The sequence below is a fragment of the Myiozetetes cayanensis genome, unplaced genomic scaffold, assembly GCF_022539395.1.
Source record: "Myiozetetes cayanensis isolate MyiCay16 unplaced genomic scaffold, myiCay2020 scf1, whole genome shotgun sequence".
NCBI lineage: Eukaryota > Metazoa > Chordata > Aves > Passeriformes > Tyrannidae > Myiozetetes > Myiozetetes cayanensis.
The window spans coordinates 34,262,287-34,280,543 of NW_026086604.1; the positions used below are offsets into that span (position 1 = coordinate 34,262,287).

The 18,257-nt window shown below is 49.4% G+C and overlaps 2 protein-coding genes and 1 long non-coding RNA gene across 4 annotated transcripts; 1 reads left to right on the top strand and 2 right to left on the bottom strand.

Annotated features, from left to right (window-relative positions):
• Window positions 1-28: 28 nt before the first annotated feature.
• Window positions 29-1,863, bottom strand: LOC126638793 (uncharacterized). Of its 2 annotated transcripts, none has more exons than XR_007628693.1 (2): window positions 1,496-1,863; window positions 29-1,161 (listed from the first exon to the last, which is right to left on the bottom strand). XR_007628693.1 is itself a non-coding variant. In XM_050312966.1 (2 exons), exons 1-2 carry the CDS (start codon window positions 1,481-1,483, stop codon window positions 555-557), a joined length of 615 nt encoding a protein of 204 aa, XP_050168923.1. In that variant the 5' UTR covers window positions 1,484-1,863; the 3' UTR covers window positions 29-554. The 2 variants fall into 2 exon arrangements, 1 of the variants encoding a protein (XP_050168923.1); XM_050312966.1 differs by having other exon boundaries at window positions 1,476-1,863.
• A 1,794-nt stretch (window positions 1,864-3,657) lies between these two features.
• On the bottom strand, window positions 3,658-7,173 carry BHLHE22 (basic helix-loop-helix family member e22). Its single transcript, XM_050312934.1, has one exon. It carries the CDS (start codon window positions 6,262-6,264, stop codon window positions 5,365-5,367), a length of 900 nt encoding a protein of 299 aa, XP_050168891.1. The 5' UTR covers window positions 6,265-7,173; the 3' UTR covers window positions 3,658-5,364.
• A 2,652-nt stretch (window positions 7,174-9,825) lies between these two features.
• On the top strand, window positions 9,826-13,385 carry LOC126638833 (uncharacterized). The gene is made up of 3 exons (XR_007628700.1): window positions 9,826-10,118; window positions 10,241-10,440; window positions 10,822-13,385. It is a non-coding gene; the product is annotated as an uncharacterized LOC126638833 (long non-coding RNA).
• Window positions 13,386-18,257: the final 4,872 nt, after the last annotated feature.

Sequence of the window (18,257 nt, forward strand, 5' to 3'; positions counted from 1 at the left end):
AGTGGTACAAGGGGACGGGACCCTGAGGAGGTTCCTAGGGAAGCGGTCCGGGTGTTCGGTGAGTTTGGAGGGCTTCGGCTGGTGGAGAGGAGGTTTACTCTGGAAAGGCGATTGTTTGCCCCTAATCCTCAATTATGAGGATTTAAAAACAGTATTAGAGGGGCAATCTGTTCTGCAACTTCTCGGAAGAAATAATTGTTGATTTAGATAAGCACTGATCCCTTCAGTGTTTGATGAAGACGTTAATTTATGGCTGTCTAGCAGTTTATGGCGGTCATTAGATTTTCAGCTTTGTCTCTGTTCGAAATGTATCTTTATTTTTTATTTTAATCTGAGACAATTATGTAAGAAAACGGTTATCTTTGATCTAAAATACATCATTTTCCTATAGCATTTCAAATTATTCACAGATCATAGTTCTTATATGTGCATATATGAATTTAAAAATACAGCAGTAAAGTGCTTGAAACAGACCATAAATTTGCTTCCTATTTTATTACACGTCTCTGAATCAGGTTGAGAGGACAAGGGCAACTAGGGGCTTGGGGAAGGATTTAACCCTTCCCGAGGCTGGAGAACCAACCGAACCAGAGCAAATTCCCCTCCGGAGCGCTTCGGGGATGTGCAGGGGGCGGGCTGGGTGACACCGAGCTGATGGGTGACCACGGGGAAATGGGACTGGCTTCAGCTCTTTGCTCATTTAGCAGATGTCCCTTCTGCGACGTATTTGGCTGGTAGGAGCCCCGAGTCGGGCCGGGGGCCGGGACAGGCACGCCGGCTCCCGCTCCCGGCAGCGGGTCCCACCTTAGCCCCTGCTCCGGCGGGATGGCAAGAGTCTTAACCCCTGCGGCGCCTGCCTCAGCCAAGAGCAATACTCCACGGAGAACCTCTGTTACGCCTCCGATAGGCTCCTTTAGCGCCGGAGCCTTCCCAGGCGCCGGACGGGCCCCGGCGGGCAGCAGCGACCCCGCGGAGCGGGAGAGAGGCGGGGGCCGGGACCGGCGCGGAGCCCAGAGCGACTTCCCCAAAGTTTTGTCCCGCTCCGATAAGGACCTGTTCCGCCGTTTGCTTACAGCCTCGGGATCCCTTCTGCCTGTGGGCAGTGGCGGTGCAATCACAGTTACAAATGATCCTGGAGAGAGTCGCAGAGTCCTGGCTCCTCTATTTTACCCCGCAATAACCCCCCCACGCCACCACCAAAAAAAAAAAAAAAAAAAAAAAAAAAAAAAAGTGTTAATTGCTGTAAAGTTTCCCAGCACGTGGATAATTTACTTTGACTGCTGCGTTTTAATTAAAAGCAAACTTATTTATGTTTCTGATGTTTATATTACGCGATTTAATTACGTTTAGAGGCAGCGTCGCACTTTTTTTCCCCCTTCCTCCCTAAATCACATTTTCATTAAAGGTTTTAATAAGAAAACTCACTTGACCACTATTCATTATCTAGTCCCCTCCATGCACACAAGTTCACTTACCCATTCATTTATTCACTTACTCATTCCAGCAGATCCGCTGCAACTGCTGCTAGCAGGGATGTGAACACTCATAATTATTTGTCAAAGTCTGGAAAGTGTATTATCCCTTCTTCTAGTGGTAATTAGTTACCATAGCATCTAATACGTAAATGTGCCCAGAGCACACCATTAACAGTTAAGCGGAGGATTCAATTTAACACATGATTATATCTTTCATAAGTCATTACATTAGGAAAGCCAATGTCACTCATGCTGGGACAATCTCAGGCTCCGAGCCGGGGTAAGGGGCCGGGAAGGGAGTCGGGCTGGGCGGCGGGGTCAGAGGGAGCTCCAGGTGAGGCTGGGGGAGATCCCGGTTCGGTAGGGCGGTTGGAAGCCGGGAAGAAGCTCTTTTAAAAGAGGACACGTTCATTTCTGGCTTAGTCGTCTGTCAAGATTTAAGGGGGGCGGGGGAGCTTCTCTCCTCCCCTCAGCCCCGACATACACGATGCTCGCCTTGGCAAGACCTTCCCAGGGACTGGCCCAGTGGCTTCGCGCCACTTCCCAGCTAGGATGCTCGGTGCAGGGAGACAAGAGAGTGGAGCCAGGAGTGGCAGCACCTCTAGCTGGCACGGACCTCTCGCCCCACTCCGAAGCAATCGAAGACGTAGCAAGGGAGCCCAAAGTCGGGCACCAATAGCCAGGGTTTTCATTCCGCTGTCCCGTCGCTCTGAAGCAGTGGCAGACGAGAGAGTGGTGAAGGGAGAAATCGCTCCGTGTGCCACAGGCGGCAGCGGCCGCTCTCGCTCCCCAGAGCTGGCGGGGAGCATTCCAGGCCCGTCCCGCACACTTCGGACCCTGCCCACAGAAGCCAGAAGGCAGAGCGTGGGCCTCCCCCAGATCCTTGCCTTCCCCACAGCCCAGGTCCCGGCCGCTCCAAGAGTTTGCTGGGACCTGGCTTGTCTTCCCCCACCCCACGACCGGGCAAAGCCGAGCAGCACCCACGCCTTCCAGGGGAACATCCCCGGGAAGAAAGCCCGCTCGGTAGCCAAAGACATTAAGCGATAAATATTGCAGCAAATGTGTCCTGCGATGTTATATGCACGAACACACACTCACACGGACACACACGCACACACACACAGGCACGCACCACGCCAAGCTGGTGGCGGTGGTTAATTCCTAATCAGAATGATGGACAGCAGAGACAGAACAATACAAACTAATGGCTGTGTTGCTGATCACTTTACCCCTTGATTAAAGACACCCAATTATGGCGCAGAACAGTGTCGTAATTATGTTCCTTAATCACATCCAGGAGGTTTAATTGCCTTAACGATGTGTTTCATTAAATGAATTTAGGTATTATAGTCGACAGTTTTCATATACAGTTGTTTTCAAATTAACATAATATTAGACATCGTCATGGAAATTGTTTTAATAATCATAATTAGACGCACCCAGCCTTTGTCTAGTAAATGCTGAGAGACGCTTCTCCTTGCGCCTGGGGGCTGATCTGCCCACCCTCTCTGGGCTGCCTTCCCACAGCTCCGTGGCACTTTACAGTTATGTTTCCTGAAAAGTTACAGGTTCTGATTAATCTTTTTTGATGGGAAGTGGAGCAGAAAATATTTATCCCCTTCCCCCGCCTGTGGTGCTGCCGTTGGGAGAGGCGGCTCCGCGGACACCCGGCGCCGACCCGGGCCGCCCGAGGGAGGGGGGACCCGCAGGGCCGGGACCCCCGGCCCGGGCACAGCGCCGGGCGGGCAGCTCTGGGGGCTGCGCGCTCTCCCTGCCCTCGGGTTTGGGGCAGGGCGGAGGGTCCATGAGGGGAGGGGCGGATCCAAAAGTTGGGGGCTAGGGAGGAGGCGGGGGGGCGGTCCTGCAGCTTACCCCGGGGCGCATCCAGCCCCACTGCTCAGGGCGTGAGTGGAGCCGCAGGACGGGCAGGCAGGGCCCGGCGCTGCCCCACGGCTGCCCCGCAACGCCGGGGTTCGCCCGCCACGGGCGCGGGAGAAACACAGTGGGGGCAGGAACTTGTCGCCCCCCTGCCTGGGATACCCTGAGCCGGGAGCGGGCTGCCGGGGGGGTCGGTTCTGGGTCGCATTCAGAGAAAGGCAAAGGAAAGGAAACTACCCACCCCCGCTCTCCACCTCCTTAATTCTGGAGATATATGCTTAACAAAGCACAGCATAATGAAAGCGTTTGTTCAAAATATTTTAATAAAGATTCTTTCCGACATAGATACACATACAAACGATCGTACATTGCTGTCATAATCTGATTGACCTATTTAATATATATCACTCTTTACACATCCGTGACCTGCCAACAGATCCATCATGGCTCCTATTTTGCCATCCAACCTGACAGTCCGAATTTGTATTATCTGCAAGTAGTGGAAAATAGCAGGACTCGTTTTTGAAAAGAAAAAAAAATAAAAAAAAAAATCTTGGTTTACAAATGGCAGAGAGACAGCCACCCAGCCATGCAAACTAAACTGAAGGCTCACTTTGGGTAAATAGCTACTTCTTGCTTTTCATCTCTCATTTTTCCTTAAAAAAAGAAAACCACCCCACCCCCACCCCCACGGAAAAAGAAAAGAGAAGAATTCCACGCGTTTTGTAAATCAGCCTAAAGTATTTTAAAGTATTTCAACTTAAATAATCATCCACAGTCAGAATAATTTACATACACATTAAAAGCGGTTTAAATTATACCTTTGAAAACAGCGCCTGGGAAAACACTGGCTTGGCAAGTGTTCTTGTAGCAGCTATTGCTCTGATGCCTTGTAAAAGTAAATAGCTATTACCTGTTATAAATGCAAAGAATACCCTTTCAAAAATCAGTTGGTTGAGCAATTAAGAATACACTTTTCCTCTAATTTTTGGACTGAAGCAATTTATTAAAGCTCAATTTAAATACAGGGATGATGCAACTTAAAATCCAGATGACCTTTCATAAACCTAAGCAGCTCGGATACATCAACATTTCTGGTTATACGTTGTTGGCAAATAAATGTTTTAAACACTTGGCACACAGTTGAAGTTAATCCATAAACAGAATTTTAGAAGCATTTAAAGTAACTGCACATAAGACCCGTGACCTTAACACATGATAAATATTGTTGGCGTGGAAGGGTCATTTAAAGAATAACAAATAAATAGCATGTCTTGTTTATACATCATTGCAAACTGGAAAGAAACAAGGTGCACATAAATATTTCTTTTAAAAATGCGATACTTTCAGCCACGCGGAGTAGGGGTTTTGATCGGTTATTTTTTGTCTTTTTTTTTTTTTTAACTCTCTCAATTTTAAATCACTCTCACCAAACTTTGCGCATTTTCACAGGATCAAAGTTTAGAGACGATAAAAAATACAAAGTCTTCCATAGCAATGGTCCAGTCTCTTTGTTTCTGTGAGTCACTTAAATAATAAGTTTACATTTCAAGTTTGTTTGTTTCCTGGCTCAGAATAATATTAATAATACTGCTAATAGTAATTAATTAAAAAAAAAAATCTATGTTCAAGTGCCCTCTCTGATTTGTCCCCGGCGATAGCCCCGGCTCCCAACCCGGCCTGCTATTTCCCGGCCTCTCCTTTGTCCGGACGGGCAGCGAACCCCCCGGCGCCCCCCAGGCCGGGCCTTCCTTCCTTCCTTCCTTCCTCCCCGTGGCACCCCTGGCCCCTCGCCCCCTCCCCGCCGCCGCACGCACGCTGCTCCCGTCGCGGTCCCATCCCGGCGGCACCCGAGGAGACGAGCGAGGCGAGTCCGGGCGGAGAGCGGCGGGGGCCGGGCAGCGGTCAGTCCCTCCGCCGCCTCCGCACCCCCCAGCCCAGGACCGGGCCGCCGGCAGTCGCCGCTTCCCGGGGCCGCGGTGGCGGCGAGGGACGACCACGGCGGCGGCGCTTAAGGCTTCTCCGTACACTGTTTGCAGAGGCTGGAGGAGACGCTGTTGAAGATGGCACATTTCTCCGGACAGGAGGTGGCGGGGGGCAGCCCGGCGCTGAAGGGGTAACCGGCCGCCTGCTCGTAGGCGCCGAGGGCGGGGTGCAGCGCCGCCGCCGCTGCCGCCGCCGCCGCGGCGGAGCTGGGCAGGGAGGCGGCCGAGATGGCCTGGCCCTGGTTGAGATAAGCCACCAGGCGCCGCATCTCCTCCAGGGCCTGCGCCTGCATCAGGATGTAGTTCTTGGCCAGGAGGAGCGTGGCGATCTTGGAGAGCTTCCGCACCGAGGGGCTGTGCGCGTAGGGGATGACCGCCCGCAGCTCGTCCAGCGCGTCGTTCAGGTCGTGCATCCGCCGCCGCTCCCGCGCGTTGATGTTGAGCCGCAGCGCCTTCTGCTCCTTGGACTTCTTGCTGCCGCCGTGCCCGTGGGTGTTGGAGCAGCTGCCCTCGGCCGCCTTCAGCCCCCCGCCCCCCCCTCCGCCGCCGCCCGCCGCCGGCGAGGCGACGCGAGGGTCCCCCCCGGCGCCGCGCAGCACCAGCTCGCAGCGGCCGTCGCTGTCGTCGTCGGGGCTCTGCTCGCCGCCGCTGCTCTCGGCCACCGAGCTGCGGCTGGCGCTCTCGCCGTACTTGACGCAGACGGAGCCCGGCGGTAGCGCCAGCGGATCGCCGCCGACGCCGGGCTGCAGCAGCGCCTCGGGCTCCGACGCCTCGTAGCAGGCGAGCGGCGAGGGCTGGCGGTCGCGGGGGTGGGAGAGGTCGAGCCCCGGGGGTGAGCGGAAGGCGGACTCCATGCGCTTGGCCGAGGCGGCGAGGCTCTTGTGGAAGAGGTCCTCTTCTGCGGGCAGACCCAGCGCCCGCTCCATCGGCGCCCCGCTCGCCTCCGCCTCCTCCGCCCCCCTCAACTCCCGGCCCGCTCCTCCAAGGCTCCGCGCCGCGGCGGGCGGCTCCCCGGCGTCCCGCTGGCAGAAATCGTCTCCCGGCTCCCGCCGGGGCTGCGCCGTGCCCGGCGCCGCGGCTGCCCCTTCTCTGGCTCCGGCGGCGGCTCGGACTGCGGCTCCGGTGGCTTCGGCTGCTGCTCCGGCGGCTCCGGCTCGGGCTGTGGCTTCGGCTGTGACTCGGGTTGTGGCTGTGGCTCCGGCTCGCCCTCAGCAGGCGCCGCGCTGGGGCATTGTGCGCTGCCAGTGGAGCCGCTTCCACCGTTTATCTTGCTTGGATTCACCTTCAAGAGATTTCCGGACCCATCAACCAGCAGCCGCCGCAGACGGGGGAGTCTTTTACATCATTATCTCTGAGAGTAGGTTATTATGAAGAAGACTCGCCTGTTGGGACAGAGCTTTCTACCCAATCAGGTTAACGTTTTAATTAATAGGATTAAAACGGTAACAAACAATCCCAGGCACTATCTGGCCCTGAGTCTGAATAGTTTCTTTTCCCAGGTCTGAAGACAGGCAGCAGCTAGAGCTTTATAAGAGGCGCCTGCTCCATTATTCTCCCTGCCATCTGTATACACAGCTTAACGCATATGTTTGCAAGACGTTGTGTCCTGTTAGTAACCCAACAACTGCCTTTAGCTTGACATGTGTGGCGACTTTCACTCATCAATGAGCACACTAAAAGCCCTACTTAGATCGAAGGATGTTCTTTGCCTCCTTCAGCAAATTACAGTCCTGCACTGCAGAAAAGCCCACTTCAACACTTCTCCTTCCGAGTGCTGCCAGCAGACTTCTGCTAACTTAGTCGTGGAGTCAGGAGTGACACCCTCTCCCCCCAGCCCACCCACCCCCTGCATTTACATTAACTTATAGCTCCCTCCCACCCCCACCCGTCTTTCCGAAAAGCATCGCCTGGGAAATAAAAAAATAAATTAACCCCCCAGGAGCAAGCCCAGCCGTCGTGCCCACTTCTGCCTACCGCCAAAGTCCACCTTGCTTCCCTGGGAGGCGGGTGGTCCCCAGTCCTCCCTCTTCCCCACTCCCCTCCACCCCCCCTCCACCAAACGGAGACCAAACTACGGGGAGGTTCCCCTCCTCCTTTCCTTATCCCTTTCCAAGTAGCAGATTGCTGCTTGCGAGTGATTATCCCCCGTGTCCCTATAAAAAACATAAAGCCCCATCAGCTACCTTGAAAATGAACGGATCTGGGGAGGAGAGAGGGCGGGGAGAGAAAGGGCAAAACCCACCAAACTTTTTTTAAATTTATTTTTAATTGTGACTGACCAACTCTTTGCGGCTTCGTGCCCTCCTGCCTCCCTCCGGCAAGCCCAGCTCGGCGGGAGCACCCTATTCTTCTTTCCAACGTCGGGATGCCGCCGACGGTGTCAGGGCGAGGCGACCCCACTATCCGGTTACCCTGGCCCTCTGCTCCACTCCCGGGGCTTCTCCTCTGAGCCGGGCACACGCTCCTCTGCGCTCTCCCAGAAGATGCAGTGGAAACCCTGGAGTCGGTCTGAATTTTGTCCCACTGCTCCTCTGATGCTTGAGGCGAGCAGCTCGGTCTCTCCTTACTGGTAGCACTCAGAGTATTTAGTGGCAGGTTTTCATTCTAATGACATCAGTAAAAACAATATTTCCCAACACTTCCAAATCATTCTTATGTGGCAGGATTACTGAAGGCTATGAAATTCTTTGGTTTCTCTGGTTTCATTAAAAACCTTTTAATTGTGTCTTTCGGAGTTGGCCCCAGGTGTTGGACTCTTTTCATTACATTTTGCTCTAATGTGATGAAATTCTAATTCTCTCCTTACCATATGGTTAAATTTCCCCACTGAGAATTAGTTGAAAAAGGAGAAATAATCTATTAATCTCTGTAATAGATTCACAAATGAGGTTTGCCACAGAACCCGTTTTTGAATGGTAATATCAGAACAGTTGGGTGCCTTGTTTCAGGAAAGAAAGGGCCAGGCGACAACAGAAAACGTTTGAATTTTCACCTGGAAAGAATGAAAAGAAGCCAAGCTGCAGATTTCAGAGTAATTGACTGAGATTTCATCTAGCCAGGACATGACTACAATACAGACCTTCCTCACCTCGTGTCTCCGGATCAGGGGCGAACATACAAGCCTAGCCCTCCGAAGGGGGGGTGGGGGTGTCTCACCTCCCAGCCCCATTTGGCTGCTGCGCTTGTCCCTGGTCGCCGTCCAAGCGCACAGTCACCGAACGCCTCGCTCCCCTCCCCCTTTCCAAGGGATGGATGCCACCGTTAACCTCTATCATTATTAATCCAAAGGCATTTTAGGTTTATTGTTTTTCAATTAGCAACTTCATTTTCCCCGGGATCATAAAAAAAGTGCTTTATATTCTCAACAGAGGGTTAGAGGTTTTATTATTATTGTTTAGTCTGTTTAATATCCAACTTGTAAAACTCATGTGGTCACTTAAGGATGACGAATACTGTTATTATAATTTGATGGCTAGTGGGAACATTTCATTCCCTTCAGCTTATTTCTTCGAAGACAGAGGTCTCTGGCTCGATCTGATCTGTGGGTTCAGTAGCTCTATCTCCCCCGTTTTTATGTGCAACTTTGGGGACGGCGTACGCTGCCGCTCCGCAGGCGGTGGGGCTGGTTGTCCCGGGACTGCGGCCCCGCGGTTGCTCCGAAGGGCGAGGGGTGCTGCCGGGCCGCGCCGTCGGGAAGGGGGGACAAGGGCACCACGGCGACCTCCGCGGCAACCTTCTCTCATCTTCGGCTGCCTTCGCTGAGATTTTTCCTCTGCGTCTGATATTTCTCTCTTCGTCAAAGCCTTTCCTGTTCTCCCTGTCCACCGGTCAGTCTGCATGATCTACCCCCGGATCTGTTTGTATGCTTATCCCTGCTTCAGCCTGTCCTTTCAACCACCTCGCTTTTCCTTTTCTGTTCACCCTCTCCTTTCCCTTTCTTTCTGGGTCTGCCCTCTGTTCTTGAGACATGGATGTATCCCAGTCATCTTGGCGATGCGTTTGTCTGTGACTTGTGCTCTAGTGACGCCAACTTTCTTACAAACTTTTAGCTTGTGTGGGGTATGGGAGGGCGTAGGGAGAGCAAAGTGGAGCAGAGTAAAAGAGAGCCCCTCTTGCCTCCCCCTGACCTGCCTGTGCCCGATTAATAGTCTACGAGAACTTTAGTTTGGAAGCAGGCAGAGGAATTTATAGACGCTTTAAATGCGGGGCTTATAAACATACCGAGGAATGGTCTTTAAGGTTTATGCACTCGTAAACTTTTGCTGATTGCTTCTGGGAAGTTGTCAGGCATTTAACACTGCGTTTATCTTACAGGGCAATGAAAACACATCTGCCCAGCGTCTCGTTACCTGGTTTAATTGTACCGCAGCCCTCCACCACCGGCTCCTCCGCACTTGGGTCATTATTTCGGGAAATGAGCAGCCCGGAGCCGAGCTGCAGAAGGACTGCGCCGGCTCGGAGCATCCTCCAGGATCCGCCGTGAGCGGCCGGGCACGGGCCGTCCCGTGGGGTGCGGGAGGCAGGGGAAGGGGGGAAATGAGGCTGGAAGTCCCAGGATACAGATGACAGCGGATAGCACGGCGATTGCTGATTTTCCGAGGCGTCTTTAGCAATATCTACTCGGGAGTTATTTTGTTCTGCTTCTCAGGTATGAGAGAAGTTAAACCTCCCTTTCCCTCTTCCCAGGGTTGGGTTTGCTGAAAAGCCTCCGAGATTAAAGACACTTCCCAAATTTTCCCTTAAGACGCCCAGGAGCTGAATGCAGACAGATTTTAGTCAGGTGAAGTCAGCCTCTCCCTGCCAGCTCTGGGCAGAGGCACGGCGTGTGCCCGCTGCCGCAGGACCGCCCCGCAGCAAGCGGAGGGCTTGGGATCTCCCATAACTTCCCGGTCTTTCTTCCAGCGGCTCAGTCTCAAGTCTGTCCTGCCTCAGACACGCCGAGCCAGAGGGAGAGCAGAGCCGGGCGCCGAGCGTCCCATGCAGAGGAGACAGCCCCAGCTGCAGGGTCTACCCGGCTTTTCCAGCGCTAAGTCAAGCGTCGGAGAGCGCTTTCGTTCGCCGCGACTGCTGCTGTGCAGTCTTCCCCATGAGACAAACTTTATGTAAGTTCAAGGTGAAGAAAATACAGTTAAAAATAAACAAAACTACGCCCCCATTGCATTTTCTTCCAGCGCAAACATCCTCAGAGATGCCTGTCTGCCGAGAAGCAGCCTCAGAGGCCGCTGAACTCCCAGCCTGGGAGCTGTTCCCAGCAGCAGGCAGGGGCCCGGCAGCCCATCGGAGACTCGGGGCCGCAGGGAAGAGGCCTGCAGGGGAGGAGAAGGGGGAAATGCTCTCAGCCCTCGGGACGCCCGACACAGCATCCTGCTTCCCGGCGCCAGGGGTAGCGGGCAGGGCGGTGGGACTTGGCGGGTGCGGGTGTGCAGCCCGGATGGGGAGGGATATTTGTGTGGCTAGGGGCTGCAAAACTCCCTCCATTTCAGGTCCGTAAGAGGAGGAGAAAAACGGCGTTGAAGGACTTGACTCACAGCGCAGCGGAGTTGGAGGCTTTTTGGGCTGAAGGATGTTACCCTGACACCCCGGCCCTGCGCCTCTGGAGGGACCGCTGGAGACGGGAAGGAAATTCTGGAGGAATTCAGAGAGGTCAGGGACACCTGAGGATCCCCACGGAGTCCGGCTGGGTGTCTGGTGGGTCCTCTTCGGGCCCCGCGGGGACCTACCAGCCCCAGCCCCGGCCCCGGCCGCTGCGCTCCCGATCCAAAATCCACAGCACCATCTCCTGGGCAGCGGGAGAAGTGCATGGCCCGCCTCGGAGGCGGCCGGGCTGGTGGCGACGGTGGAGGGAAAAGACTGATGTGGGACTGGAGCCATTGAAAACTACATGAAAATGTAAAAAAGAAATTACATGGAAATGTGAACATGTTTTGGCATGGGGAGATTAATAATTCCTTTGGTGTCCCTTTTGGAGCTGAAGCCGGTGGATTGATGTCTGTGCTTGGACAAGTGTCAGTAGGTTCTCCGTAGGTGTTGTCTGTCCAATTACGTAGATACACTAGTAACTATATGTACTTGAAACACATTAAGGATGGAAGAACCTGATGCTGTCCCAGTTTCAGGGACAACACAGAGTGTATAGGTAGTGACAAACTCACCAAGGCATTACACTGAGGTTTGCGGAGAAAGACTTCCTTTCTGACCTGTCCCCCGAGAAGCCTCTTTAGGCCCTCCAAGCCATTTTTCTCCTCATACATCTGGTTCCCCACGTGTGTACACTTCTGCTTTGGCCAAACCAGGGTTACTGCTGTAGCTCTCCTTAGCAACCCATTCCCTGGATTGACAGAGCTGCTGGTTATGCTTATTTTTCTACTTCAGCCTGAACTCTGTCTCACATAGCTCTGTCTGAGTGCTCTGTTCTTGTTTCCAGCTCTCAGAGTAAGTCCTCATTCTTTCCACTCCTTTCAAACACAGCCCAAGAAATGTCTGGGTGGGTCTCAGAAAGAGCAGAGCCTAGAGCTCTGGCCATGTACACCTAATATTTACTCCCTGTCCAGCTTTCACTTTCACTCCTGACCCTATTTTTTTTCTACTGGAAACTTCCCACTGTAAGGAACATGGCACTGAGCTTATTCTTCCCACCCTTGTTGGACTAGGCTATAGATGTCTATTTTCAGTTAATATTTCATTGTCAAACAGTTTCTGTAGGCCTTTACTTTTCCTTCCATGCTTCTTGAACTCCATCCAGTTCACTTTTATTGGTACTGAAAGTACTTAAATCTGAAAGCAGTAGTCGAGGTGCTATCTCATCAGTATTGTATACTCAGAGAGACATCTATCACTTCCCAGGTATATGACACGATGCCTCTGTGTTAGAAGCCCAAAAATTACATTGGATTTTTTTTTTTTTTTGGTCACACTGCTAGATCCTATTTAATTTACTGAAGTTCATAGATAAAAATCTATATGTTAGTAGGCCTGTATATTATACCTACTGTATTCCCTTCAGTCACCACTTTGCAATTATAGGAAGAAAAAAATACTTTTGCGTGCCTTCCTTCCATTCCTTATAAATCCATGCTGTTTATTGGTTGTGGATCCATTCTCCCCTAAGTGCTTAAGATTTTTACCTTTTAATATTTTTTCCACTATATTACTGCAGTCTGAAGTTAGGCTTACCAGATGGTAGATGACAGGTTCACTCTTTCTCTTCCTTTACCCGTGTAATTTTTGAAGACCAGTAACATGCTCCCCTATCTTTTCAGATACCTTAGAGCTCACTAATTCTCCAGGAACATTTTAAAATATTGTCAGTATTTTGGGTAAGTTCATTAGTTAATTCCCTTTCTTCCCCATGTTGCACATCATAAGGATATGCTCAGTTTCCCATCCTTAGTTTTCCCTCCCACAACTTTCCTTATGACCTTCTCTCAACAATCCTAACTACAAGGTTGTTTTTCTTAATTGTACTTTATTTTTGCACAAAAATTACAATTTAGTACTTCTGCTAATTTAGAATCATCGCTCCTTTTGTTGTCTTCTTTGTAGAATAACAAATCTCTTTTATTCCTATTCTCCCTTCTTCCCCTTGTAATTAAAAGATCAGTTTAGAATCTATACACATCTAAGTAGTTGCTACATTGAAAAATGGAGGTACTATCATTTGCAATGCTGTTATATGCTATAAATAAGGCAATTTTATATGTTTAATAACTTATCATGGGCATAAAATAAAAAAATGTGCTGAAATACATTTCAGGAAGAGTCAAAATCCATATATTAACCAGTTAATTTTTTTTTCTCAAACTATTCCTATATTTCAACTATTTTTGAAGTAAAGTGTAAGGTCATTTCCCATTACATCCCTTTAGTTGCCATCATAAGTAACAAGAAAGAACAAAGAATTTCCTTCCTGGATTACTTCTGCTAAATTCATACTTTAATCTTTTGGTAGATGATGTTTTTCAAACACACTCAGATGTCTGATTGTCAGCTTTATGTCCCAGGAAGTATTCCCAGCAATTCAGGTACAGTAAAGTATCTACCTCTAGCAAGTCTCTGTGTACTATATAACTTTTATAGTCATTATAAAAGTAATTTATTGAAAAAACTTAAACCTTTTCCAACTCAACTGACTTTTGATTTAAGCGTGTGTGCTCCTGGTTATGGTAATCAGGTGTGGTAGGTGCTTTTTTCAGAATTAGGTTTGCTGTTTATGTCACAAAGTTTAGAAGCTCTGAGAGTAACATCCTCTAAAACATAGCATGCTCACAGAAGCAGAGATATCAGCTCATGTTTCACTGTTACAGTCCCTGGAATTGCACATAATACAAGGTAGGAGAACTTTTCCCATTTTTAGATCACATTTTTTTCCCGTAGTTGTTATTTCTATTTGCCTTCACTGGAGTGCAAGACAGTACTGACTGTAGACTGGCTCTGGGGAAATAGCATGTAATAAAAAGGGGGAGGTAACATTCCTTCCTTCCCTCCTTCCTTCCCTCCTTCCTTCCTTCTCTCTCTCTCTCTCTCTCATTCTCTATCTTTCTCTCATTCTCTCTTTCTCTCTCTTTCTTTGTCTCTCTCTCCTCCTCTCTTTTTCTCCTTCTCTCTGGTCAACTGGCTGACTGGCTTCCTGACTTCCTATCTGTCTTTCTCTTTCTCTCTTTTTCTTTATTACTTCTTTTTCTTTCACTTGCTCCCTTACTTTTGCTTTCTTTCTTGCTTGCTTGATATACATATGGCCTTGCTTAATTTTAAAAGTGACAGGACTGTTTAATGACAGCAACGATCATGACCAAGAGGAAAGCTCCTTGCAGCAGTGCATAGCTCTGGTTAGCACTGTGACACTCACTCACAATATTTTTAAGCCAAACCATTGCAATGGCATTTGAACTTGCTTTTCGATCCAGAGAGGAAAACGCTGCCAGCTATGGTCCCAGCCGTTCACTGACTGTATGGTGCAAGCTAAAGCACTCGACCTCACTGCAACCTCAAGGACAAGGAAAGAAAAAGCAGGGAGGCATCAGCAAATGAGGTACAGACCCCGCTGAACTCCTGAGAGGCCCAGCTGCTGAATTCTGACATCTGAAGAGTCCTACAGCACTTTGGTGTTGCTCAATTAGTCCTTTGCTCAAACTCAGAATTAGCACACCCACGACCAGAGCTCAGCCAGAAACCAGGGTGGGGTAAGGACAGAGGCCAAATGCTACCCATAGAGAAAAACCCCATACAGTCCAGTTTTGTGAGGAACTTTGGCTTTCAGAGTATTTTGCAACACAACCTCCATTGCCAAGAACAGTCCAAGTACCACAAAGCTTACACACAGCTTCCTTTCTGAGAGTAAGACTGAGTGACCAGAGAATGCTTGAGGGCTGACAAAAGCTTTTAGCATCCTTAGTTCTGTCTTAGGCTGTCACAGAGATTTACTGATGTTTCCTTTGCAGACTGATTTGATTATTCCAGGAGAGGACTCCTGGAGCAAGGGGTTCCGTGCACCTGCAGGCTGAATCCACCAAGGTGACAAGTCATCTTTGAAAAGGCAAGTTTGCATGGAGATTTGAACATATTTCAAACTGATTTACTTCGTTATTGTTCCATTTCTCTCACTGGTGAACCACTTGGACAATGGTTAGATTTATTTGAGTTTAAATGGGCATGAAAACAAATGGCGAGGCTGGAGGCAAAGATAGGTGCATCTGATCTACAAAACATGTAAGATTACATCTGGGAACTTGTGAGCTGAGGTACTGTCAGGCAAAGGCCATAGGCAGCCTTTTCACGTCCCTGGCCCCATACACACCTCCATGTAACATCAGACCACGTTAACACAGGAAAGAAGCTTTGTTTAATGTAGTGGTTGATTCCCTACTTCTCGTCAATAACCCTGAATTAAAGTGAAGAATGGCATGCAGTTTTTCCAAGAGGTGAGTTCATGGAGGTCAACCTTATACCAGTCTGATTGGCCATTGGACTCAGAGAGACTTACGTTGGAACAGTCAAAAGTTCCCTGAGACACATTTTTTAGATTACCAAACAGGGTGTGGGATCTTCCCTGCCTCCCTCTCTTAACTGTGACCATAGGAAATTATGCAGGAATTTCCCAGTGTAATAGCAGAAGTTCATGCATGGGAAGAATCTGTACCGAAGTGCTCATACACCACAAGATTTAGGTACCATTTTTGGTGATAGATTCAGAATTATGCCATCAGTGTGAGACCAGGCACAGTAAGAAGCATGGACCCTGCAACACATTGTTATCATATTCACACTGTTGATTCTGATTCTCTGATAAAGTTAATTGACTGAGTCAGGGCAAATTTGCTCCACACCTGCTCTGGACAGAGCAAGCTCAACCAGCATCTAATCAATCACTCCCCCCAGGAAACTGGCACAAACAGTGCTTGTTCAGCCAGTGCCAGCCGCTGAACTTGATGGCACTGGTGCAATCCCAGGGTAGGGCTGTGGGATGTGCAAATGGCTCCACATCAGAATCTTACCCCAATGCCCTTTATTTTTTTATCCTGTAAAATACACATTTCTCAAGCCTTTCTATTAACTCTGCTAGTCTCAATGCCATTCAGTCAATGCTCTGGTAGCATTTCCTTACAATAAAGTGTATTTTATTGGATTTGGGATCTGTCCATTGTTGAATTGGTTCTAGGATGGACCAAGGGAGGATCTTTTCCTCAGGGGTCCATACTCAATATCCTCATCCAATGGCCTTCAGCAAGGAGAGATGGCTACACTTTGCTCTGTGAGTAGGGTGTTTGGGCCAGGAGTCCAAGGAACTGTGCCCTGCGTTTTCTGAATTTACTCATCAAGAAATTCACCCTAGATAGGGCTCTTTTAGGAATGGTCATTAGACACACATCAAACCTACCTCATCTTTTATTTCTGAATATTTCTGATCCCTTTAACCTGTTTTGCTCTGCCCTCCTGTCTGTACACAAAGCATTCCATCCAAAATCCATGCCCCTTCTCAAAGGGAATATGTATTTAAAGGCTCTGGCACAAGCCTGTGGGAACCTGTGGTTGTCCTACACAGTGGTTCCCAGTGCATGGTACAAGGAGCAGTTGGACCGAAGCCCCGAGAGGAACAGAGCTCTGCCAGCCCCCTGAAATGTGGTTATGACATGGGATACGACAGCCTTGGCAAAGCTAGGATCTTGAGTCAGACAGAAGACTGGTTAAAATCTCCAGCAGAGCTGAAACTGTTCCCAAGGCAGCTGCAGAACTTTAAACTCTGTGTTTGCAGAGTGGGTGGCAGGAGAAAGGAAGGCAGACAGCAGCAAACCTTACAAATGACAGGGTTTACTTTTGAAGCACTTAAATGTGTTACTGGCTTTTAGTTAGCAGAGAGAAGAGCCTGGAGCCTAGGACCCTTCCTTTGGAGTTAAGTCAGACTACACCACAAACTGAGCAGAAGAGGGATGTGCATCGAGCTCAAAGGTATTTTGACGAGAAGAACAGCAGCAGCAATAGCAGCTGCAAAAATTGTAATGCCCTAAATGGTCAACTCCTTAGCAGAAGGTAAATAGATTGCAAAGTAAAATAAATCATAGGAAAGACCATTTAAGCATTTGAATCCTTTCAGTTCTATGTTTACACCCTGTAGCTGCAGAACCTCATCCTATACTAAATGTGGGTTTGCTAAGCAGCTCCCTAAGCACTGTAGGATCAGGAGCGTCAACTAGGACCAGTGGGTACTCAAGGAGTTATTGTGGTTTGTGCCCTGTCTCATGATAACTTGCCTGTGTGCCCAGAAGTTCAGTCAATAAAAAAGGAGGACAACTGATATTTTAGACTGGATTCTGACAAACAAACCTGGGCAGGGGCAGAAACAATGCTATCAGCCCTCCTGTCCTCACCCCTGCTCTGATGGGCACAGCGGTGGTGTGCTTGTCTCTGGGCTGGGCTCTGAAGGCTTTCACGAAGGAGTTCAGCTGTCCCAGCGCATTTAATTCCTTGAACATCTGTTGTCTGTCTGCTACAGGAAAGATGGTGGGCCAGATGGGAAATCCTAGTAGCTGCATTAAGCCTGGGGGGCACCTACTACATCGTTCTCAAAGATGATTTGAAAATGATAGATCACATGACCCGAACAGCTTTCATATAAAAGACCTAATGTTACTATAAAAATAAATAAGGTGCCTTTTTAAAAAAAATATTTGTTTTGTGAGGGAAAGATGTTAATACAGTAAGAGGAAAAAGTAAGAGATATGCTCACTAGAGATTCAGTAGGTAGACCACGCCTCTAGGAAAAGGAAAATAAAAGGCAGACAGCGAGCCTGGGCTGTGCACACTGTTCAGTTGCTAGTACACACCCTGCCTCTGCTTTCAACCATTCCAGCCAGCTACTTCCAAAACAGTTTGGGAAGAGTGCAGTCTGGAGAATGAAGGGATTGAAAGCAGCCCTGTGGAGAAGGACTTGGGGATCCTGGTGGATTAAAAACTGGACATGATCTGAAAGAACATCTGCAGCTCAGAAAGTCAGCTTTATCCTGGACTGCATCACAAGAAGCGTGGCCAGCAGGTTGAGGGAGGTCATTCTTCCTCTCTACTCTGTTCACATTAGACCCCACAGAGAGTACTTGTCCAGTTCTGGGGTTCTTAGCAAAGGAAGTACATGGACCTGTTGGATTGAGTCCAGAAAAGGGTCACTAAAATGGTCTAAGGGGAGGAACTCCTCCCCTATGAAGTGAAGCCAAGAGAGTTGAAGTTGTTCAGTCTGGAGAGGAGAAGGCTCTGGGAAAATGTTATTGCAGCCTTTAATTACTTAATAAGGGCTCATAAGGAAGATAGAGAGAGATGTTTTATCAAGGCCTGTAGTGACAGGACAGGGGACAAAGGTTTTAAAGTGAAAGAGGGTAGATTTAAATTGGGCATAAGGAAAAATTTTTTGTGAAGAGTGTGATGAGTCACTGGA